Source organism: Python bivittatus, unplaced genomic scaffold (genome assembly GCF_059951505.1).
Source record: "Python bivittatus isolate LINGU-HERP-01145 unplaced genomic scaffold, Pbiv_v1 ctg000850_np1212, whole genome shotgun sequence".
NCBI lineage: Eukaryota > Metazoa > Chordata > Lepidosauria > Squamata > Pythonidae > Python > Python bivittatus.
The window spans coordinates 5,852,210-5,872,027 of record NW_028277112.1 but is presented as its reverse complement, the minus strand read 5'-3'; the positions used below and the strand labels follow the sequence as shown (position 1 = coordinate 5,872,027).

Genomic DNA, 19,818 nt, shown 5'->3' with positions numbered 1-19,818 from the left:
TATGTTCCTTACAAACTGGCCGTTAGTATAACATGCTAGTCCTCATGCTCACTTATTGAATCAGTGTAGCAAGCTGAATTCATACAACCCCCGCGCGACACAACTAGCCAACTACATTTTAGTGGACAAACACAGTCCCTTTGACGTAAGCTAGGCCTTCTGCATCAGGGCCTGTACGCTGGTCCTTCCATCTGAGGGGGCCTAGGAAAAGCGCCTCCCTTCCCTTTCCCCCATCTTTTCAACCGCAGTCGCTCGCTGGTGGCTCCGGGCGCAGCAGATCCGCGTTTTGCCCCTCCAGGCCCGCCGGGATCCGCTGGAGGTCGCTCGCTCCCTCTCCAACTTCGTCTCCGCAGACCGCTGCCTCCCCATGGGGAGGCGAGAGCTCTTTCGCGCGCCAGACAGCGAGCGGGCAACTCGTCAACGGAGCGGCCTGCCCAACCACTCCTTTTCGCCGCTTGGGGCGGCTCTGCCCGCGCTCAGTAGCACAAGTCTCTGAGTGAGAAGCTCCGCCTCGCCCCGCCCAGGACCCGGGAGCCCCCGAGGTGGCGATAGCAGAAGCCGGCGACGGAGCGAGGCAGCCGAGGACTCCGGGGGCGCGCGCTACCTTCCTTTGCGGGGCTGGCGGAGTGCCGCGGCCCCGGCTCTGCACCGGGGCCGCTTCGAGACTGTCCCGGTGGAGGGAATGACAGGTAACGTCGTCGTTGCGGGAAAATGCGGCTCCGCTTTCCCGGAGGACCGGGAGTCGTGCTTGGGGGGAGAGAGGTTCGTTGGGATACAGGAAGGCTGCTTTTTCTCTAACGATGGACGACTTACCTAGACGCTGCCTTGCTATCTTCCCCCTTCCTTCGGTAAAAGACGCTTTATTTCGAATAACGATGATCCAGCAGGTGCAGCTGTGGCTATTGTGAGGCAGCGCTTGAGAAAAGGCTCACCTGGAGCCCTTGGGGCTCTTCCCAGTTAGAAAAGGGGCTTAGTTGCCTGCTTTGACTGCGTGCGGTCTTACCAGTGGGTACCATATTGAATGTGGAAACCCGGGGCCAAGGGAATAGTGCTCTTTTTTTGAAGTTTAGACAAACGGTGTTCCTGTAGGCTAGGGGGGATTTGCATTTGCAAACAAGTTTTCTGTGTTTCCTGAAAAACATTGCTCTACTTTTCCATTTTGCCACAATGAAAGTTTTGTGCAAGTTGAAGTCTTAAATGAATTTATATAAGAGTCAGGTTTCAAAAAGTTGTTCATCTCAAGCAAATATGGTATTGTTAGTATTTAGACCACAGTGGGTAACAATGTTTACTTTTCCGTCTTTCCCAGTAAGGAGTTCTGTGTGACTCAGAGGCTTGTGTTACAGCAGCCATTTTCTACCTCTAGCACAAGAGCAGCTCCTTGATTGTAACGTAGTAGAATACTTCTGATTTAGGACTTGTCTGCACTGGTGCCATAAAACATGTTAAACTTGATTTCACAGTGAAATTCATGCCTGTTTCACCTGTGGTATCTGCCTTAGGCATACCTGAAAATAAGTTGATGTTTGGAAACCACTGACTTGAAACCTACCTTGGTCTTTTTTTAAAAAAATTATTTTTATAGAGCAACAAGTTGAAATATAAGCAAACTTTTTAAGAGGCCAAATGAAACTATATATCTAAGTCAGCTCTCTGTTTCCCTGCTGCATTGTGCCATATTTGTTGGAAAATCAGAGCTGATTCCTTTTTTCCTTCATCCTCCTTGATTTCTAAAGGCATTTATGGTTGAGGACTTCAGCCCTGGGATGCAGTTCTGATCTGTCAACCTAGATTGCTGGGAAAATTGAATGGTTAATTTTGTTAAATACATTTTTGGTGTAATGTTTTCTTAGCAAAATTTACCACCTTTTCTTGTAATTTGACACATTAATGCAAATGTTTTTGCATAGTGTGCCAGTGTAAAAATGAAATGAAGCATGAAAAAAGAAATGAACAAAATGAAACAGTTCTAAACTGCAGCATTTTTACCATATCCTCATGGCTGACTTTTGATGTGAGCCTGTAATTCTTCAAATTGCTGTGTTGTTGTAAAGAAAATAAATTAAAGACTCCAGTAAGCTAAAAGGAAGCTGTATATTTTATCCCTGCATGTTGTAGTTAGTTCTCTTGTCTGGCAGGGTGAGTGCTACTGCTACTTCTTTGTATCAGGTGTGATTAAGTGATCCATTATCTCTGTGCAGAAACATAGAAGTGTTTCAGCTCCCCAAAAGAAGGCTTACTACAACTCCATATGAGTCACTGCTATGGGCTTGCACCTTGCTGATTAGCATCTGCTTTGTTTCATGTACGTATTATGTGTGGTTGCATCATTTAATTGCCTTGATGAAGAAGTGCAGAAAAACCACCTGCTTTCAGGAGGCCTCATATTTTTTCTGCATTTGGAGAATATAATAATTTCATTTCTGCATCATGTAAGAATGGAGCATTCAGTGTATAAATTCGGTAGAGAAGGAGATTGCCGATACAGCTCTGTTTGATCAACCAAGTGGCCTTGTCTTTTTCCAGTTAGGAAGAGTTGCTCCAGAGTATTCGTAGGTCCAGCAAGTAGACTTCTTGAAGGAGTATGATTCCTTTTTCTGTACATCTGCTGAAATTAATGGGTGTGTGTGTGTGAGTATAAGTATCCTTCCACATTTAATTGGAAGGGAAGAAGTATCACTAACTGGACTTTTGTGCTCGTTAACTAATGGAGATTTCTTGAGAAATTGCATTTTGTGCCTGCTAAAGAGGTTGGGAATGTAAAATGTGTTAATTGCTTCAGGTTATATGCAACCTGTATTAATAAAATAACAGCTTCCTTTTAAAAAATATATAGAGCAGGGGCTGTGAACCTTTATTGGCGGGTACCTGTGTGTTTGTTGAAGAAAACAAGACTAATTTTCTTTCTTTTCCTGTCTTCTGCTATAAACTGATTTCAGGAAGGTTTATAACAATTAAGTACAATAAAATAAGTTCTAACCAAACAAAATAAAACATCAGCTAAAAATTTCTTGCATATTGTTATACACTTGGGTGAATGTGTAGACAGACAGGGATTTGCCATTCATAACTGATCTTGAGGTATTTGTAACCAAAATAAAAATAGCTGTACAAGGTACTACTTAGGTGGAACAAAGCAAGTGATATAATAAGATTGCATGCTTTTTAAATGAGTCAGCCATATAAAACCATTGCATAAAGTCTATAGTTTTAGAGCTTCATTATTTAAATGCTACGTACGTTCTCTCGGCAACTGTTTGCTTAGTTTGAGGGTAAGATGATGTTACAGTATATTAATGTGTAAATGGGAATTACTGCCACTGTACCTGGCAGGGAAGGTGATAGGGGGAAAACTATCAAACGGAATTCTCTCAGTAAAAAGATCTTTGAAATGAATAACCTGCTCAAATTTTTCCCTTCTTTCCCGAAGTGGACCAAGAGTGGTTTCTCTTTGTTGGATTGTTAATGCTATTTAAATCTGAGCCCTGTTTGTTTGATAAAACTTGAGTTTCCATACGGATTAGTAAGGTTTTGGATGCAAATATATTCTCCTGGTTTTAGAAGGCAGAAACTAGAATAACTTAAGGTGCTTTGTATAGTCTTCTGTTGTAGCTATGATAAAATAAAATGTGGCTGTAGGCTTCCCAAAAGAGGCTGCTTGCATGAAGAGAGGCTGGTGTGTTGACCCTGAGAAGCATAATTTAAATCTAGGAGGAATGTGGAAGAAATAAAGGTGAGATTGGAAATGGGAATGAGCATAGAGATAGGAAAGAGGGACAGTGCTGCAAGGTTTCCAGTGAAAATCTGTATTTGCTAAAATAAGTGGCTGCAACTACCATAGAAGGGGCTTGGGGACTGTGTTCCAAGCAACCTAACTGAAAGTAATCATCTCTGTGAAGCAGTGATGAAAAATGATTCAGCAATATGTAGAAATATTAGAAAAAGGACTGGAAATTAAAATATTGGTATCATAACACTGTAAGTGAATGCATAGTGCAGTGATACTTGCAATATTGTATATTGGTCAGGTTGCCCTGCCCCTAAAAGGATGCTGTAGGGTTTGGAAAAGTTATAAAAATGGACAATCAAAATAATGATGAAAGTTGGTAAAGTTGGAATGTAGTGTAGAGGAAAAAATGACTTGGAGGGAAGAGGGATATATTTTATAAAATTATGCTTACCTGCTCTTTCCACATCATAAAATAGTTTTACAATGAGTTTTTTTCCCTCTCTCGAAATCTTAGAACTTGTGTTGGTAAAAAAAAAAAAAAAAATCTAATTAGCAGTTGTACTAGAACATAAGGTACTGTTTCAAACACGTATTGTTAATTTTTGGTATTTACTACCACAGGATGTAGTGAACAGCACAGCCAAGACTAGATAAAAAGCCAGATAGAAAGTTTTTATTTTAAACTGGTTTTTCTTTTATTGCTTCATTATATTTATTTCTCACATCTCGTGCAGGAACTCAGGGTGGCATGCCTAGCAGTCTTTCCCCCATTTTCTCCCCCAAAAGCTCTGTGGGACAGATGGGGCAGAATTAGATTGCTCTAAAATCACTCAGCTTCTGTGGCCGATTGTGGATTGGGCTTAGTTCTCCCCAGTCTTGCTCCAGCACTTTGACCATATTGACAGTCTTGGACATAGTAGCTGTGGAGGTAAAATTTGGATTTCGGACTGTCATTCTTCATGTAAGGAGGAGAGTTAATTCTTCCATTTCTGAGGAGCAGCCATGATTTGTATTTCAGAGAGTGTTCCTCTACATATTTGCTTTATTTGAAACATTTCGATATTCCTAGTTGTGCATTTCCAGGTAGTCTACACTCAGTGAAAATCACAAAAACTCTTTAGTATGAGATTATATATAAAAAAAGGAAGGGGTACCTGCAGAACCTCTATAGTCTACTCTACACGATTAAAATGCATCTTAAAGCTATAAAGCATAAAACATTATATTAAAATATTGATTCTTGTGGTCATGAGTAGTAAAGCAATACTGTCATGAAATGCTGAATGTCACGGTAAAGAAGAATGCATCCAGCACATGCCTAAAATGAAATAAGATTGACTCATGTTTTGTCATTGCGGGAGGGTGTCCACAATAGAAAAGGCCTTCTGCTTGAAGGAAAATGAGTTCCTAGCTTAAGGCATCCTTCAGCTGAAATCCTGAAGAGTGTGTGTGTGTGTGTAGAGAGAGAGAGAGACAGAGACAGAGACAGAGAAAGCATGTGCGCACAGGACCCTTGCAGTTTCTCCCTTGAAATTAGCATCTGGCCAGCAGTTTGAGCAGGCACATAGATCAGTCAGTCTTCCACATGGTAGCATGACATAAGTGTGTGAGTTGCTCTACAGTGGAGCAGCACCAAAATTGAATTAAATAAATAAATGTATGTATGTATGTTTTGGAGAGAGCAATTGTTTCTAAATGTGTATTAAGTCATATAAATTTATACATGCAAATAAATATGTACTTGGGATCATACAGCATGGCAAGCCAAAGCCAAATGAACACAGAAAGAAGTGAGACTAGGGTAAAAGAGCCAGTGTGGTGTAGTGGCTGAGGTGTTGGACAAAGACCCAAGTTCTTCTCCACCCTCAGCAATGGAAACTCTCTGGGGGACTTTGGCCAAGCACTTTCTCTAAGCCTACCTACCATACAGAGTTGTTGTGGGGAAGATAGAAGGTAGTGCTGAATATGCTTCCTTCAGCTTCTGAATGAAAGGTGGGATATAAATGAACAAACCTGAAAGGGTGCCTTAACTTCATCAGCTTTGCAGGTGCCTAAATCTTCAAGGGAGGTCCTGTTCTCCATCCTGTGACTTGCAGAATGCTGGTTGGTATCAGTAGAAAGACAGACCTTTTCTGAGACAGAATTACTGTATGGAATGACCACCTCTCTGTGATATGCTGGCCAGTATGTGGTCATATTGATATGTTTTAAACAATTCCTAGAAATACATCTTTCTATGTTGGTCTTTCCAGCATTAATTCAGCAATATTTGTTTTTTATTTTAATAGATTATTTTTCTTTTTACTCTGTTCCTATTCTTTTTTATCTTGGTTTTTAATCATATTATTTGATTATAATTGTAAACAAAGTTTTTTAAAATTATAAAAATATAAAATATATTTATAATAAAATATATTTAATAAAATATTTTTAATAAAATAAAACAATGAATAATCATCACTAAGCCTGATTAGTGAATCATTAATTGGCTAGTCATTATGATTTTTTGGCTAGCTTTTTGAGCACCAGTGTTCACCTTGCAGCAGCTGAAATATCAAGATGGCTTTCAGGGACACCCTACCAAGAGTGCCTTATAGAAGTGCAGTAGAGATGTAACTATTGTCTGTATAGAACTGTGGCCAGATGTAGAACAAAATGTATAAGTTCTGCTGAAGGCCAATAAGAATGCTGACTGGAACTTGTAGTCTGTGCATTGCTATAAGACCAGGCAAGATGTTTTACATTTATATATCTGTGGTCCCAACCACAGAGAAGTAGAATCTTCCAGCTTTTTAATAAACTTTTGCTGTAACGCTACTTCAAATAAGTTGCTGAAGGGTAGGCCAAAACTGCAAGGTTTGGTTGCCTGCAAAAGACATTGTGTCAAGGTTAGGCTGCAGCTTTTGGATGCAGACAGGTTGATATGTTCTCCATCTTGGGCCCTTATGATTAGTGGTTGATGGATGCTGGAGTTTTAAATGCAGGTGGTAGAGAAATTAGAATGTAAATGCTATATCAAGACAGGTCAACTTAGAGTCCTCATGTTGTTGTGTGCAAATTATAGAGATAAATATGGTTTACTCTACTTCTTTCCTTACCTGAAGCTTACACATGCACATACTTCTTTAGATCATGATTAGAATTATGGAGTTGTTGGTGAACTACCATTTGCTGTTCCTGCACCCTTTTATATCTGGATTAGCAAGTTGTGGGCATCATACTTCTAGGTACTGACTTTGGTTCTGAGACTTCCATTTGTTCAATATTTACTCTTCAGTCATGGTCTTCAGGTGTTGTTTATGATATGCAAGTGGATTAGGTTGAAGTAAGATTATAATAAAGTTACTAATACAGATTTAAATTTAACTTTTTGAAGAAGAGTAAGAGGAAATGAATTAAACATTAGGCTGAAGAATAAAATTGGTCTTGTGCTTTATGATGGAGTAAAAATAGGCTCTGAAAATTCTAAAGAGCCCTACATTTGTCAGCACCATATCTCTTTAAGCAAGTTGCTTCACGTTAGCTGCTTAACAGAAGGTGTCAAACAGGAAATAGATGGGAGCCAGTTTGACTGGGTTAGAGGAACTTATTTTGAAAATTTAGCAAAACAGTCTTGAAGAGTCCTTGTCTTTGAGTTAAGCTGTCTGCTTGGCGAGTCAATTAAGAAAGTATGATTGTTCCAGATAATGCAAAAAAAAAATGATGTAAAAGAATATCTGTTTCTGGGCTATGGATAGGTATGAAGCTGAACAGTATATTAGGAATTTTGAAAGCATGTTTGGGATTTTCTCACAAAAGGGTTGCCATGGTGAGGATGTCCAGTCATATTTACAAGAAGGCGAAGTTGATGTTGCTCTCCACCATCCTTTTTAACAGTTGGTGAAGTTGCTCTCTACCATCCTTTTTAATTGTTTCTTCCCCACCCCACTTCTCCTTATTTTGCCAGCTTATTTCAGCATTCTTTTTTCATGGGAAAGTAGGCACACTTACAAACAAAGCATTGGGTTATAGTGCCCCATCCCTTCATTTTTGTAATTCTTAGAGGCATTCTTGCAAAAAAGATTTACTGGTTATATCGCATGGAAAACCATACATGAAATCAAACCTACTGTGGAAAGTAGGTTGTGACACAGAATTTATTGTTCTAATTTAAAAGGTGAAATATCCCATGGAAGTAATTCTTTTGATCCTAGCCTTAATTGAAAATTGTTTTGCGTCCTGTTGTCATAAGCAATAATTTTACTTACTCATTTTACTTATTCAGTTATGCATATTGGATTCTGTCAATACACAGGATTCAGGTTTTGGTGTGACTGCATGGATTCCTTAATACGTTGAATGTATTGAGCCACTCGTGTTGTGTGGTGCTAAATATTTGCTTTTCCATCTTTGGATTTAAAAGCAGTTGGCAGGTGCTAGATGTTGCTGTACAGTGTCAAACAATAGCAGCATGAATCTTTCTGGTAGAAAGGGAGAATGAAAAATAAAGTTAATTTGTGTGCCCAACCATCACTTTACCAGCATTATTTTATGTTATGTACTTTGCTTAATCTGATTCATTTTAAAGGCATGCAAGCTAAAACAATTGTTAACAGAATCCCTTTTTCCATTAAAACAATTTACCATGTTTACACAATGCCTTTTGTTTTTCACTTTCAGGCAAGCAGAGATAACTCAATTGAGGCTTTTGCAGTGGGGAATTTTTTTCAATATGCAGGTTCTAATGTACACTAAAGAAGTTTGCATCACAAAGAACATAATCCAGTGCCTCCAGGAAGAAGAAGAAAATAAACCCTGAGCTTTGCTTCATCTCTGAGACAATTCATCGTCTTAAGATGCTTGCTTCTGTTCATGTTCAGGGTCTGCTCAAATTGGGCTAACATTACGGCTTTTCTTATGATATTAACAAGATCTTGTACAAGAGCAGGAAGTCAAAGAGGATCAATTATGTGTCCTGTTGCACGTCCGTTTCAGGAAATACCATTAACGTGGGACTCTACCCGGGCTTATTGAAAGGAAATAATGAGTGTTTTCTAAAACAATGGCTGCTGCTATCCTTCTGCATGGAAGACTGAGGATGTTCCCCAGGGTGTTTGATGCTTGAGATGTTGCTCAGCATAATGCCGGTCAGGGGTGATATAAGAATAGCTATCACATATCTTTTCACTCCAGAATGTGCTTGGAATTGGTTTGGGCAGACAAGCATCTAATGTTGAAATGTTTCTAGTGCCACTGGATGACTTACGGATTACGCACATCTGCTTTGGTCAGGGATTATTACTTTATGGTAATACACTAGCAGCAGATTCCTGATGTGGAGAATTTACGAAATGCTCAGGTAGCAGGTGACCGGAAAGACTGCTCTGCTTCACATTCTGGAAGGCCGCTGCCAGTCATTGCAAAGCACAGTTAAGTGACTTCAGTACTGCTGAATTCAAACTCCCAGCATCCTACACAATTACTGTAACCATGTTTCTTGGGGATACTGGAAGCTGTAGTTCAGCAACTTTGGAGTGCATAACTCTGGTATAGAATCTATTGTAAACAGTTTGAAGAAGCAGACTGAAATAAAGGAGGTTTTGAATTTTATGAGAGAATAAGTTCCACTGAAACCTAGTGTGCATTTATAAAGAAATATATAGAACCAAGGATCATTTTGTAGTTACTGGGGATGTACTAAGATCACCTTCTCGCCTTTGCATTTTCTGCAGTCAGATACTGTTGCCTTTTGACAAAAAGAATTACTATTCTAAACCTGAATGCTAAGAGCAAGCAGCCTTAAAAATTGCTTCACTTTTATGGACTTTCTCTGGAGACTTTCTCAGAGTATAAACAAAAAGCATCATAAGGGTAGATACATATCTTTGGCAAAGTGCTTTAATAAAACACAAGCTAGAAAGTGATATTATAGCAGCCTTTCCAAGCTGGCACTCCCTGGATGTATTAGGAATATAACTACTAGAATCTATAGCCAGCTAGACTGTAATTTCAACTCTTTTGTACCTAGATGTTTGGTATATAAGTATTACTTGCTTCTTTCCTGGGGCTTAATGTTTATAATCTTTCTGCAGTATACAGATTGCAGATAATTATTATAGGCAGCTGGCATTGCCGTTTTTGTAGCTGAGATTAAACTATGGAGAAGAGAGTAACAGCTGAATCTGATCTGATTTGAGAATAATTATGGACCAAAAGGATTAAGTACCCTTTAATCAACTTTTTCTACTTCTTTCCTTTCAATTCTGATTTGCTCACATTATACATTCAGGAAAGAACGTTGCCTGTTTGCAAATATCCTTTGCAAACATGACACATTGTGTGTCAAGAAAAACAGATTTCTGCAATATAGATAATCTGTGGAATATCAGGTACATTTGGGTAGTTTTGCATAATTCTGCTAGGTAATGAGGAGCTGAAGAAATATTCCTAAGTACGTATTGTCGAAGGCTTTCACGGCCAGCATACGATGGCTGGTGTGGGTCTTCCGGGCTGTGTGGCCGTGTTCTGGAAGTTTTGTTTCCTAATGTTTCGCCAGCACCTGTGACTGCTCTGTGCCCTGTGGGGGCACAGAGAGAACTGCTCCTGTCTGTGCTCCTGCACTCTGAAGATGCCAGTCACAGGTGCTGGCGAAACGTTAGGAAACAAAACTTCCAGAACACGGCCACACAGCCCGGAAGACCCACACCAGCCATTCCTAAGTATGCCTGATGTTAATTTTTATTTAGGGATACTTTTCAAAATTGCTTCTTGACTAGTAGAAGAGAAAGCAAAATTTGGTTTTCAGATCTCCATATTAATTGATAAAATCTCCAGCATGCATGTCATGAAAGCATACTCCATATCTTTCTGAAGATTTGGGGTGATGGTATACAACTGCATTGAAGGTTCAAAACCATGACAGATACTGAGCTGGGGAGAAGAATGAGGGAGTAGAGTTTAAAATACTGTGCGCCAGCCTTTCCTAACCTTGTGTTCTCCAGGTATATTGAACTACAATGCCTACTCTCCCTGAACAGGTTGCTGGGATATTTATCTATTTGTTTAGATTTATATGCTACCCCACTAGCTCAAGATGCTCAGCAGATGTAGTTCAGCACAATTTCCAGGTTGTGAAAGACTGCTCTGAACTGCAACAGGAAAAGCCTAGATAGCCAGATCAACCATGCCAGGCAAATTTGATTTAGGAATTGCTCCATAACACCATTTCCATGAGAATTCAAGAAAATAGTGAATGATACAAGTGTTCCGATGTTCTATCAGAACAGACAATGGATAAGTTTTTCCCTCCTCCTGAACTCTTACGTGTTCCCTCCAAATCTTCATTGTATAATTTAAAGTAAGCATTTTTTTTCATTTGATGGACACCTTTGAAATGTTGAGGGCATGTTGTTGGCACTCCCATAAAATAGCTGCTGTGGAGGTATGGCCAATTTCAAAGCACCAGTTTAGCAGTATGCAAAATATTAAGATTGTTCCTTGCCACCCATCTAGATGTTCTTAAATGTTCTTTTCTACATCAATTTACTTGTCTTTTTTCTGGGCAGGTAGGATGTAGCCAGCCACCATTTTCATTTTCCAAGTGTGTCTCTGGCATTTTTTTTTTAATTTAAAAAATAATTTAAAATATCATATAGGGGAAGAGATCGGCAAACTAAGATGTAGAAATTGGGCGGAGGAACTCCATTTCACTTCCAATTCCATTTATAGAAATTTGGATTTAGCTCTTACTTACCTACATAGCAATTCAGTGTATCTTAAAAATGATGAGTAAGGGTATAGTGAAGCCAATATTTTTTCTGAATGTAGACCTAGGAAAAATTGCATACTTCATTGTTTGACATGCTGGGTAGAAGGAACATCTGTTTGTGGGGAATGTATTATGAAATCTCAACTTTGATCCGCTGGCAGATCAAAATCTTTACGGTGAAATAAATTATTTAGAAATTTACACATAGAAGAGAATGTATGTAGTTAATTAAGGTAACATTTGAAACAGCTTCTGTAGTAACAGTAGTGAATTTTTACCAAAGGAGTTCATTTTGTTATATTGGAGAAAAGTAGATCCAGGAGAAGAAATGTTTAAGTAATACCTGACTCACTGCATACTGCATAGTATGAATTACAGGCTGTGCCAAACAGAGGTGTAGTGATTTTGCAAAATGTTCATCTTGAATAAAAAAAATAATTTTCAACAAGAATGATTCCTTATGTACTCTTACATTATTTATATTTCCGATATGATTTTTGTTGTGTTGAGAATATTTTGCAATTCATTACGTTCTAATATGTTTTATTCTGAGTAATTTCCCCAGAATTTTTGGAGATGTTCACTGTGGATTTGTTGGAAGAAGGATGTTATAGAACCTTTAGCTGTTTATTAATATAGCTTTAATAAACTGATTACCTAGTTCCTAACACAATATTACAATTCATACCTTCTGAAAATGAACTTCTTGCTCTTTGGTGTTATACTTCAGATTCCCTTCTGCCTCCAAAATCTATTTCTTAGTCCTAAAAGCATGAAAATATCTCTTCAGTTACTTCTTTTTCCTTTTCCCCCCTTTCCATATAAGGAGGGCAAAGGTGGCAATTTGTGGCCCTCAGAATCCATTCCAACTGTATCATTAAATTTCAATATCTAATCATTGGGAGGCAGAAACATACAACATAAAACAGGCTTTACATAGTTGAATAAAACAACAACAACATCTAATTGGGGAAAAAAATTAGATCCCTCCCCAGAAAATCCAGACCCTACTTATGTGGATGATTCAGTCCTATTGTTTTGCATCAGAATCCAGTCCATAGTAATCCTTCCTCCAACTACTAAGCTTTGCTATCCCTCTTTTACCTTATGTTTTTAAAAGGAGAACAAAGTCAATATCTGTGTACTATATCTCTGTTGAATGCCTAACTCCTACATCTGCATCAGCTTATCCTGGGCATGCATAAAGTGATAAAAACAAGGGAAAGGATTGCTGCTTAAGCTGTCCCAATGGAAGAAAATACATCCTTGTTTCCTATAAAACGTATTTGACTTAATTTCCATGTAAATCTGATTTCATTTAGGATGTGTCTATCCAGTAACCAATTCTATGCCTATTCTTTTTTATAGTAGTTTCCTATATGCTGGGTTACAAGTTGTGTGTGAGTAATTTCTTCAACATGCCCAATCACGTAGAAAAACAACTCATGATATTAAATAAAGCTTGCTGCCAGAGTGGAGCTACATAATGAATTGGAAGTCTTCCCTTAAAAATGTTCTTGGCAAGCAGGAAGCTTCTGCTCCAGTCAGTACCATTCCTAGGGAAAGAAGCTAATTTTTCTAAACAGGTGGGCTCATTCAGAATGTTCAGAACATGTTGAGAGTGCTCTTAGAAAATGACTCCTGGAGAGGCTTCCCATCAAAATGACTGCTAAGGGGACACAACCAGTCATTACACACTGGAATACTACCTGCTCCCCCTTGTTAGCCCCTTCCCCTCTAGAATGGTAGATACCTCTGTCCTTGGGGAAGGGGGCAGATGGGCATTCTTCCAAGCAAAGACAAACAATGCACTGTGGCCGTTCATCGTTTTGTTTTGTAAGAAAGCTTATGGGGACCATTTGGGCCTACAGGTATCCTTGGAAATATTAATGATCTTAGAGGCTGGTGTTTTGCAGCTTGTCAGCTCCCTATTCTTTTAAAATTAAATTCCCTTTATTTTTTTAAATGTAAAATGGCAGATTACATTTTAAATGTAAAATGGTGCAGTCTCATTGTCATCAAGAGGGGTGCCATGGACATACTAAGGGCTCAGGGGCTGAAAGATATCCATCTCCCTTTGTAATATTAACTAGACTATAAACTCTTTTTAGGAAGAGTTCCAGGTGTAAAAAGGCAATTTAGAGCCTTCGCTCTCCAGTGAAGAAAAGCAGTTAGATGAATTTGAAACAGGAGGATGCTGTGTTACCCTTTATTAACTTACCAGTCTGCAGATGTACTTACAATCACTTGGATCTGCTCTTGGAGATAAGACAGTATAATAATATATTTAAAACTGTAGAAGAGGTACCAGACAAAAAGAAAGCATTTGTAGTGATAATAGGCAAGAAACCATAGGCTCCTCCCCAGTTTCCAAAGTGTCAGTGCACATTTCCATATTGTTAATACTGGAATTTTAATTATTTTAACTTAACATTTAATTTAAATTTTGGAATTTAAAATTTGGTTTTAAGGCTTTTGTTTGCTTTGTAATGCTTTTGTTGCATAAATCTTGGTATATTTGTAAGTTTATCAAATCAGTCAATGATGGAAGATTGGAATTGGATGTTTTCAATCATTGCACATTTCAAAAAACACAGGAATTAGGAAACAACTACAGATAGTCCTTGTTTAGCAACCACAATTGGACTGGCAACTCAGTCATTCAGGGAAGTGGTCACTAAGTGAAACCGCAACTGTGCTTATGATCTTACTTCATCTTTCCTTTGCTTTACAGACCTGCGAAGGTCGTAAATGTGAAGATTGGTCATAAAGTTATTTTTTTATCACTGTCCTAACTCTGAACAATTGCTAAATGAGGACTACCGGTAATAAATTTACTGTTGCATAAACTGTCTTAAATCACAATCACTGTGTCAGATGCATATAGTCCTGAGGATGGAGAAAGGAGAGGTGGGAAAAAATATTACCTATAGCTAGTTGGTTTGTTTATGAGTTTGGCTGAATTACTAAAGGTTTGAAAATGACTGGAGGTTGTACTTACATTTAAGCAAAGTTTGGATACAACTCCCTTGCAGACCTCCAACAGAACATATGGATATCGGGGAGAAAAAGGGAAAGATTCAGCATTTCAACCCATTCCCTACCAGTTTGATTTGCTTTCAGCTGAATGCTGAATAGAAGTAATTGCCCCATAGTACATGAAAAGAAACATTGGTATCTGTTTAAACATAATACTAATTTTCTTGAAAGAATTCTCAGTAAGCTTTTTCCTAAAGAAATCAATATTTTCTTAAGGAATGTCAGTGTGAGGAGAGGCAGGGTATCCTATGGAATCCAAAGTGCCCTGCTCTGGGTTTTTGGATATTGGCATTTCTGATTGGTGTCAATTTATTATTTTGCCCAGAGAAGGGCAGTTTGTCTAATGTACAGTATAGGAGGGCATTGCTGAAAGATGCTCTTTCAGTTTTTTTTTTTTTTAAATAGAGGCAAATATGCTCAGCAAATTTGAGTTCTTCAGAACACTTTCTGATTATTTTTCACTAGTTGGAATTATCCATTGGCTTGTTTCTATTATATAAACTGTGGTGTATATAATGTTTCATCTATTTAAATGCCAGGTGTTTTTGGTAAGTGTTTAAGCTTATTGGCACCTGGATGACCTTCTTATATTGTGCAAATGCAATTAACTTTAAGTGTTTTTTAAAAAAAATAGTTGTAAATATAACTTTCTACGGTTCAAACTTTGCACCTGTTGTGTTCTCTTTCTTATGGAGAGATATGAAAAGAGTGACTGCTTTTACAAATATGTGGGACAGGGAATTGCTTGTGGAGCTGTTCAGATGCCATGGTGATGGTCTTAGTATCTTTGAACAACCACACAGTATAGTATCAATGCTTTGCAATTAAGTGTGTGATAATTACCTTGGTTTACTCTGTTTGCAGATGCTGCGATGATGGAATTGAGCTGCGCTGAAGCACCTCTTTATGTAAGTTCCACAGCATTAGGCTTATGCCCTAAAGAATCTTTTCTTTTGTTTTGAATAGAGGCTTATTGAAAGGAAGCAGGAGTGAAGCAAAATGTTGTGCCCTGCTTGACAGAATCTACAAGCTATTGAATGCTACTGTCTCATTCTAGCTGGGCCATGCCTTTTATGTACACTGTGTCTCATTGTTTCTGAAGTAATTTTCACATTGTGGTTTCCAGATATCTGTACTTATAGATAATTGAAACTGGTAATGCTTAAAATGGAGTCATGAACTGAGGTAAAAGTGGTTACCCTTGTATTAGGAGAGAAAATGTTTAAACCATGAGAAGTAGACATCATTGCAAATAGAGTATTCATTATCTTAATAGCTCCAGATTTCACTCTAATGAAGAATTTCAAGCCACTACTTCATAATGACATTGTAAAGGCCATTGCTGGATAGCCCATGGTGCAGTGGTGCCATTAGAGCAGAATTATTACCTCCCTTTTCCTTCCCCAGCACAATGAGCAGGAGACTTTCAGATGCAATTGGGCTAATTTACAGTGTGTTGAAGTGAGTGAAGTAATACGCATTACAGGAGGCCCCTATATGACCATTAAGCTCAGAGTTTAAAAGAACATTGTGCATGGATACGAGAAGAACACTGTCTTTGGAGTCCAATTGGTAGCAGAATCTGGGATTAGGAGCAGGCAAGGCATCACTGAGACACTTAAATTCATTTGGGAGGCTGCTTTGACATCATCTGTAATAATCTTTTGTACTGTAGTGAAGATATGGTTCAGAAAGGTATTTGCTTTACTGGGCATGTAACTTGTTATTTAGTGCATGATTTTTCTTGCTGTATCTGCCTATTTTCTTTTTCTTGAAATTGTTGTTGGGCTAATTTTAATAGCTCTGAGCCTTAATGGTCTATGCATACTTGAATGACAAGATGCAATTGTTATATAAATAAATTAGTTTCTGTGGTTCCAATAGGGATGAGTAGCAAAGGAACAAGATACCAAATTCTGATGCTAGTCCTGGGACTATGCTGAATGACCACCTACTATCCTCACTGTTCCCTAGTCTGCTATAATCAGGGTCCATATCTGTTTAAAGAAATCTTAATTAATCACATCTGCTTTGGAATAGCTTCAATATTTCTGGAGGTTAAAAATATATTTAGTTTTTAAAAATGAATGCATGCTCATATTGTTTCGTATTCTATAAGGAAAAAAATAACTGTCTTTAAAAAATCAGTAGCCAGATTAATTAAGGACACATTTTTAATTTTTAAAGACTTTTTATGTGCCTGTGTTGATAGAGGTAGATTAACCAGTGCAATCATTTAAATTTGACTTGAGCATTTTACTTAATTGATGTAACTCAACCTGAAGATACACTCCAGATGTGTTAAGTTAATGGCCATATTGTCTGAAAGTGATGGCAGTTGTAATCTAAAACGTCTAGATGTCACAGATTGGGGAAAGCTAATCAATCAGTTGATTAAGCCTGCAATTCTAAATACATTCTACTAGCAAGAATGGCATGCTAAGCATAGTGGCTCAATTCACACACATGCTAAGTCAGGGTTTTGAATCATAGTATGTGGAACAAGCTATAATAGCCAGATGTGTTAAATGACAGTTCTTGCATCCTTTGCCACTGGCCATGTAGGATGAAGCTGATGTAAATCAAGACACCCCTGTCTGAAGCCTTAATGGATGGGTTCATGTATCATGCTAAACTAAGAACAAACAAACCAAATTTTGGCTTAGCTTATGGTTGAAACCAGTCAGGGGCTTGAGTTCTGAATGGCAAGTTTCTCCTTTTGTCATGATTTATATCATACCCTTCAGAAACTGCCTGCCGCACATCCTAATTGGCCATGCTGGCTTAGGATGATATGAGTGATAGCCTCAAAACAGATTCTAGATGGTATTAGATTAGGGAAGGAGCAGAATTATGGGTGAGGGGAGGGAACTGTCTGCACCAGGTAGAGTGACATGCGGAAACTTTGTTTTGATAAAACATGGAATTAAGATCTAAACAATTGGGGAATTATTTCTAACTTAATGTATATAGAATAATACTGTTGATGCTGCAGTCTTTTTTTTAAACATGTAGCTTGGCTATGTTGTCATCACTTTGGTTGTTGACTATTTTCTTATTTATATCCTTCAGTCAGTTACAGTTCTGTTCAAAGTTATATAAATAAGAAAATAAATTGTCCAGTAAAAATGATTTAGAATAACTTTTTCTAATTAGTACCTTCTGAAAATGTTAGATCACAAAATCCATCATTCCTAGCTAGTGTAGCCAGCCGATTATATAATTTGTAGTCATACAAATTTTGAGGGATCTGGGCTAGGGAAGTCTACCCTAGAACAATATAATTACTTCACAAATGAATGTGGGCAACCTGACCTTGTATGAACAGGTATACAGATGGAAATCAGTCACAATTGCTCTACTGATGAAACAGCAATAGTCTATGTCAGAACTGTCCCAGTAATTGGCTTCTAATGGAGTATATAAACCCCTTGGGATTCTGTCCATTAGAGAGACTCCTGCCTTATTAGTATATCTTCATGGGAAACACAATCAAGTTGGTATTTAAATCAGGCATAGAGAGTAGTTCTTTTGTCTCTCTTCGTTGAATAGATTACTGACTTGCTGTGTTTGGCTGAAATCCTATACATTGGAGTTTGAAGATTTCAATGAGTCACAATATTTATGTAAGATGGAGATGATGAAAGTAATCTACTTGAGTTTCAGTCCTTTTACAAAGTGGCATAGAGCCCACAGAAGTATAAAAAGATGATACACATGCGACTTCTGTTTTGTTTGGGGGATATAGAGGGAGAGAAAACCAGTAAGGTTGATGATTTCATTTGTCAATATGGCACCCAGCAGAAATGGAACTAAATATCATTTCAGTGTTTACTTGCTCAAAGTGAGAATGAGTAAAAATCTCAGCTTGAAAGCTAACAAGATAGTCATCGTAGGATGGACATGTGAAATTCAAATTACACTGGTGAATATGGGGATGCCACAGAATGTGATATGCATAGGTTTGAAATCAATGGGGTTTTAACAAGCGTCATATTTGTTTGGAGGAAATTATTCGATGCCTGTAACAAAATAGTTGCATAGTACTATTAATAAATTGTTTGGGGACGTAAAAAATGGGGAGGGGGCAGTAAAGCAGCTTTTTGAAATAGATTCACTTCCTATTTTATAATGAACACATTATGATCTTGTTGCAATTGGGTGCAGAACTTGTGCATTTTCGTTGTGTTTCTGAAAACCATTTATTTACCGAAGACAAGTTAATTGAAATAATGAGTTATGATTCTTGTTGATGTCTCTGCTCGGTAATAACTTTTGTGATATTAACAGAAGTAATGCATGAGATTTAAACCACACAAATATTTCCATATAAAGTTTTGGAAGTAGCAGGGCATCTGTGTCATAATACATGATACTTAATACATGATTTTAACCTTTGCTTTTCAGTTTATTAATTTTTCATTTATAGTTTAAGAGTTCAATCTATAACAGGAAATAATCCAGTGATCTGTCTTTTCAATATTCTTTTGTTTTACTATACTTCCAGGTAGTTTGGAACAAGTAAATAACTTGAAACAAATCAATCTGTTTTCGCATAAAGTTATATTAAGGAATCTTTACTAGTTTTGGTGTTGTTCTAAAATATGATAGCATTTTTAATTCTTGCATTCAGTTGGCAGCAGCAATGGTGGCATGTTCTGAAAATGTGAATGACCTTTCAAAGCCATTAAACTTGGAAGATCTGGTCAGTGCTTAGGCCTTGTTGAAATGAATGTAAGTTGCATAAGTTCAGAGGAAACCTTGATGTTGTGTTGCTAGCATAGCAAATAATTTTCAGCTAATGGGAAATTGTGAACCAATTAAAAAAAGCCCTTTTGTCAAATGTCAACATGCTTCTAGACTAAATGACAAAAGTTCATAGTTAGCTATTAGGTGATATGCACAATCTCTATGTTCCTTCTATAAAATGAAAAGTTCTTTTGATCTCTTTGTACTCTGCAGATAATCTTTCCTTTTGTGTTGGCTCTAGTTGACTGCAAGCCTAAGCAAAATAAAATAGAATCAGTTCCTAAATGGATGCCTTTATTTCCTAAAGTTCTCAGGGAGCACATCTTGGTTTGTAAACTTTGGGAATTACAGTATAACACTCTGGTACCACCAGATTGAAGAAGGCTGGAGTATTACATTAATTGTTGTTGATTGTTTATGAAAGATTGAATGTCACCCAGATTTTTCCTGTAACTTTGCTATCCTTGTTTATGCAGAATATATTTTATTGCTGGTCCTACCTAGCGGTACAATTTAAATAAAAACTTAATATGCAAATGACACCATGCAATAA

The 19,818-nt window shown here is 37.8% G+C and overlaps 1 protein-coding gene across 2 annotated transcripts in view; it reads left to right on the top strand.

Moving 5' to 3' along the window:
- Nucleotides 1-460: 460 nt before the first annotated feature.
- Nucleotides 461-19,818, top strand: part of ARHGEF28 (Rho guanine nucleotide exchange factor 28) — a 160,512-nt gene continuing 141,154 nt past the window's right edge. Inside the window, exons 1-2 of one of the 2 annotated variants that reach the window (XM_088129802.1) lie at nt 461-689; nt 15,381-15,424. In XM_088129802.1, coding sequence (XP_087985928.1) covers nt 683-689; nt 15,381-15,424 — 51 coding nt within the window. In that variant the 5' untranslated portion in view covers nt 461-682. The remainder of the gene's footprint in view (nt 690-15,380; nt 15,425-19,818) is intronic. The other variant, XM_088129801.1, reaches the window with a different exon arrangement.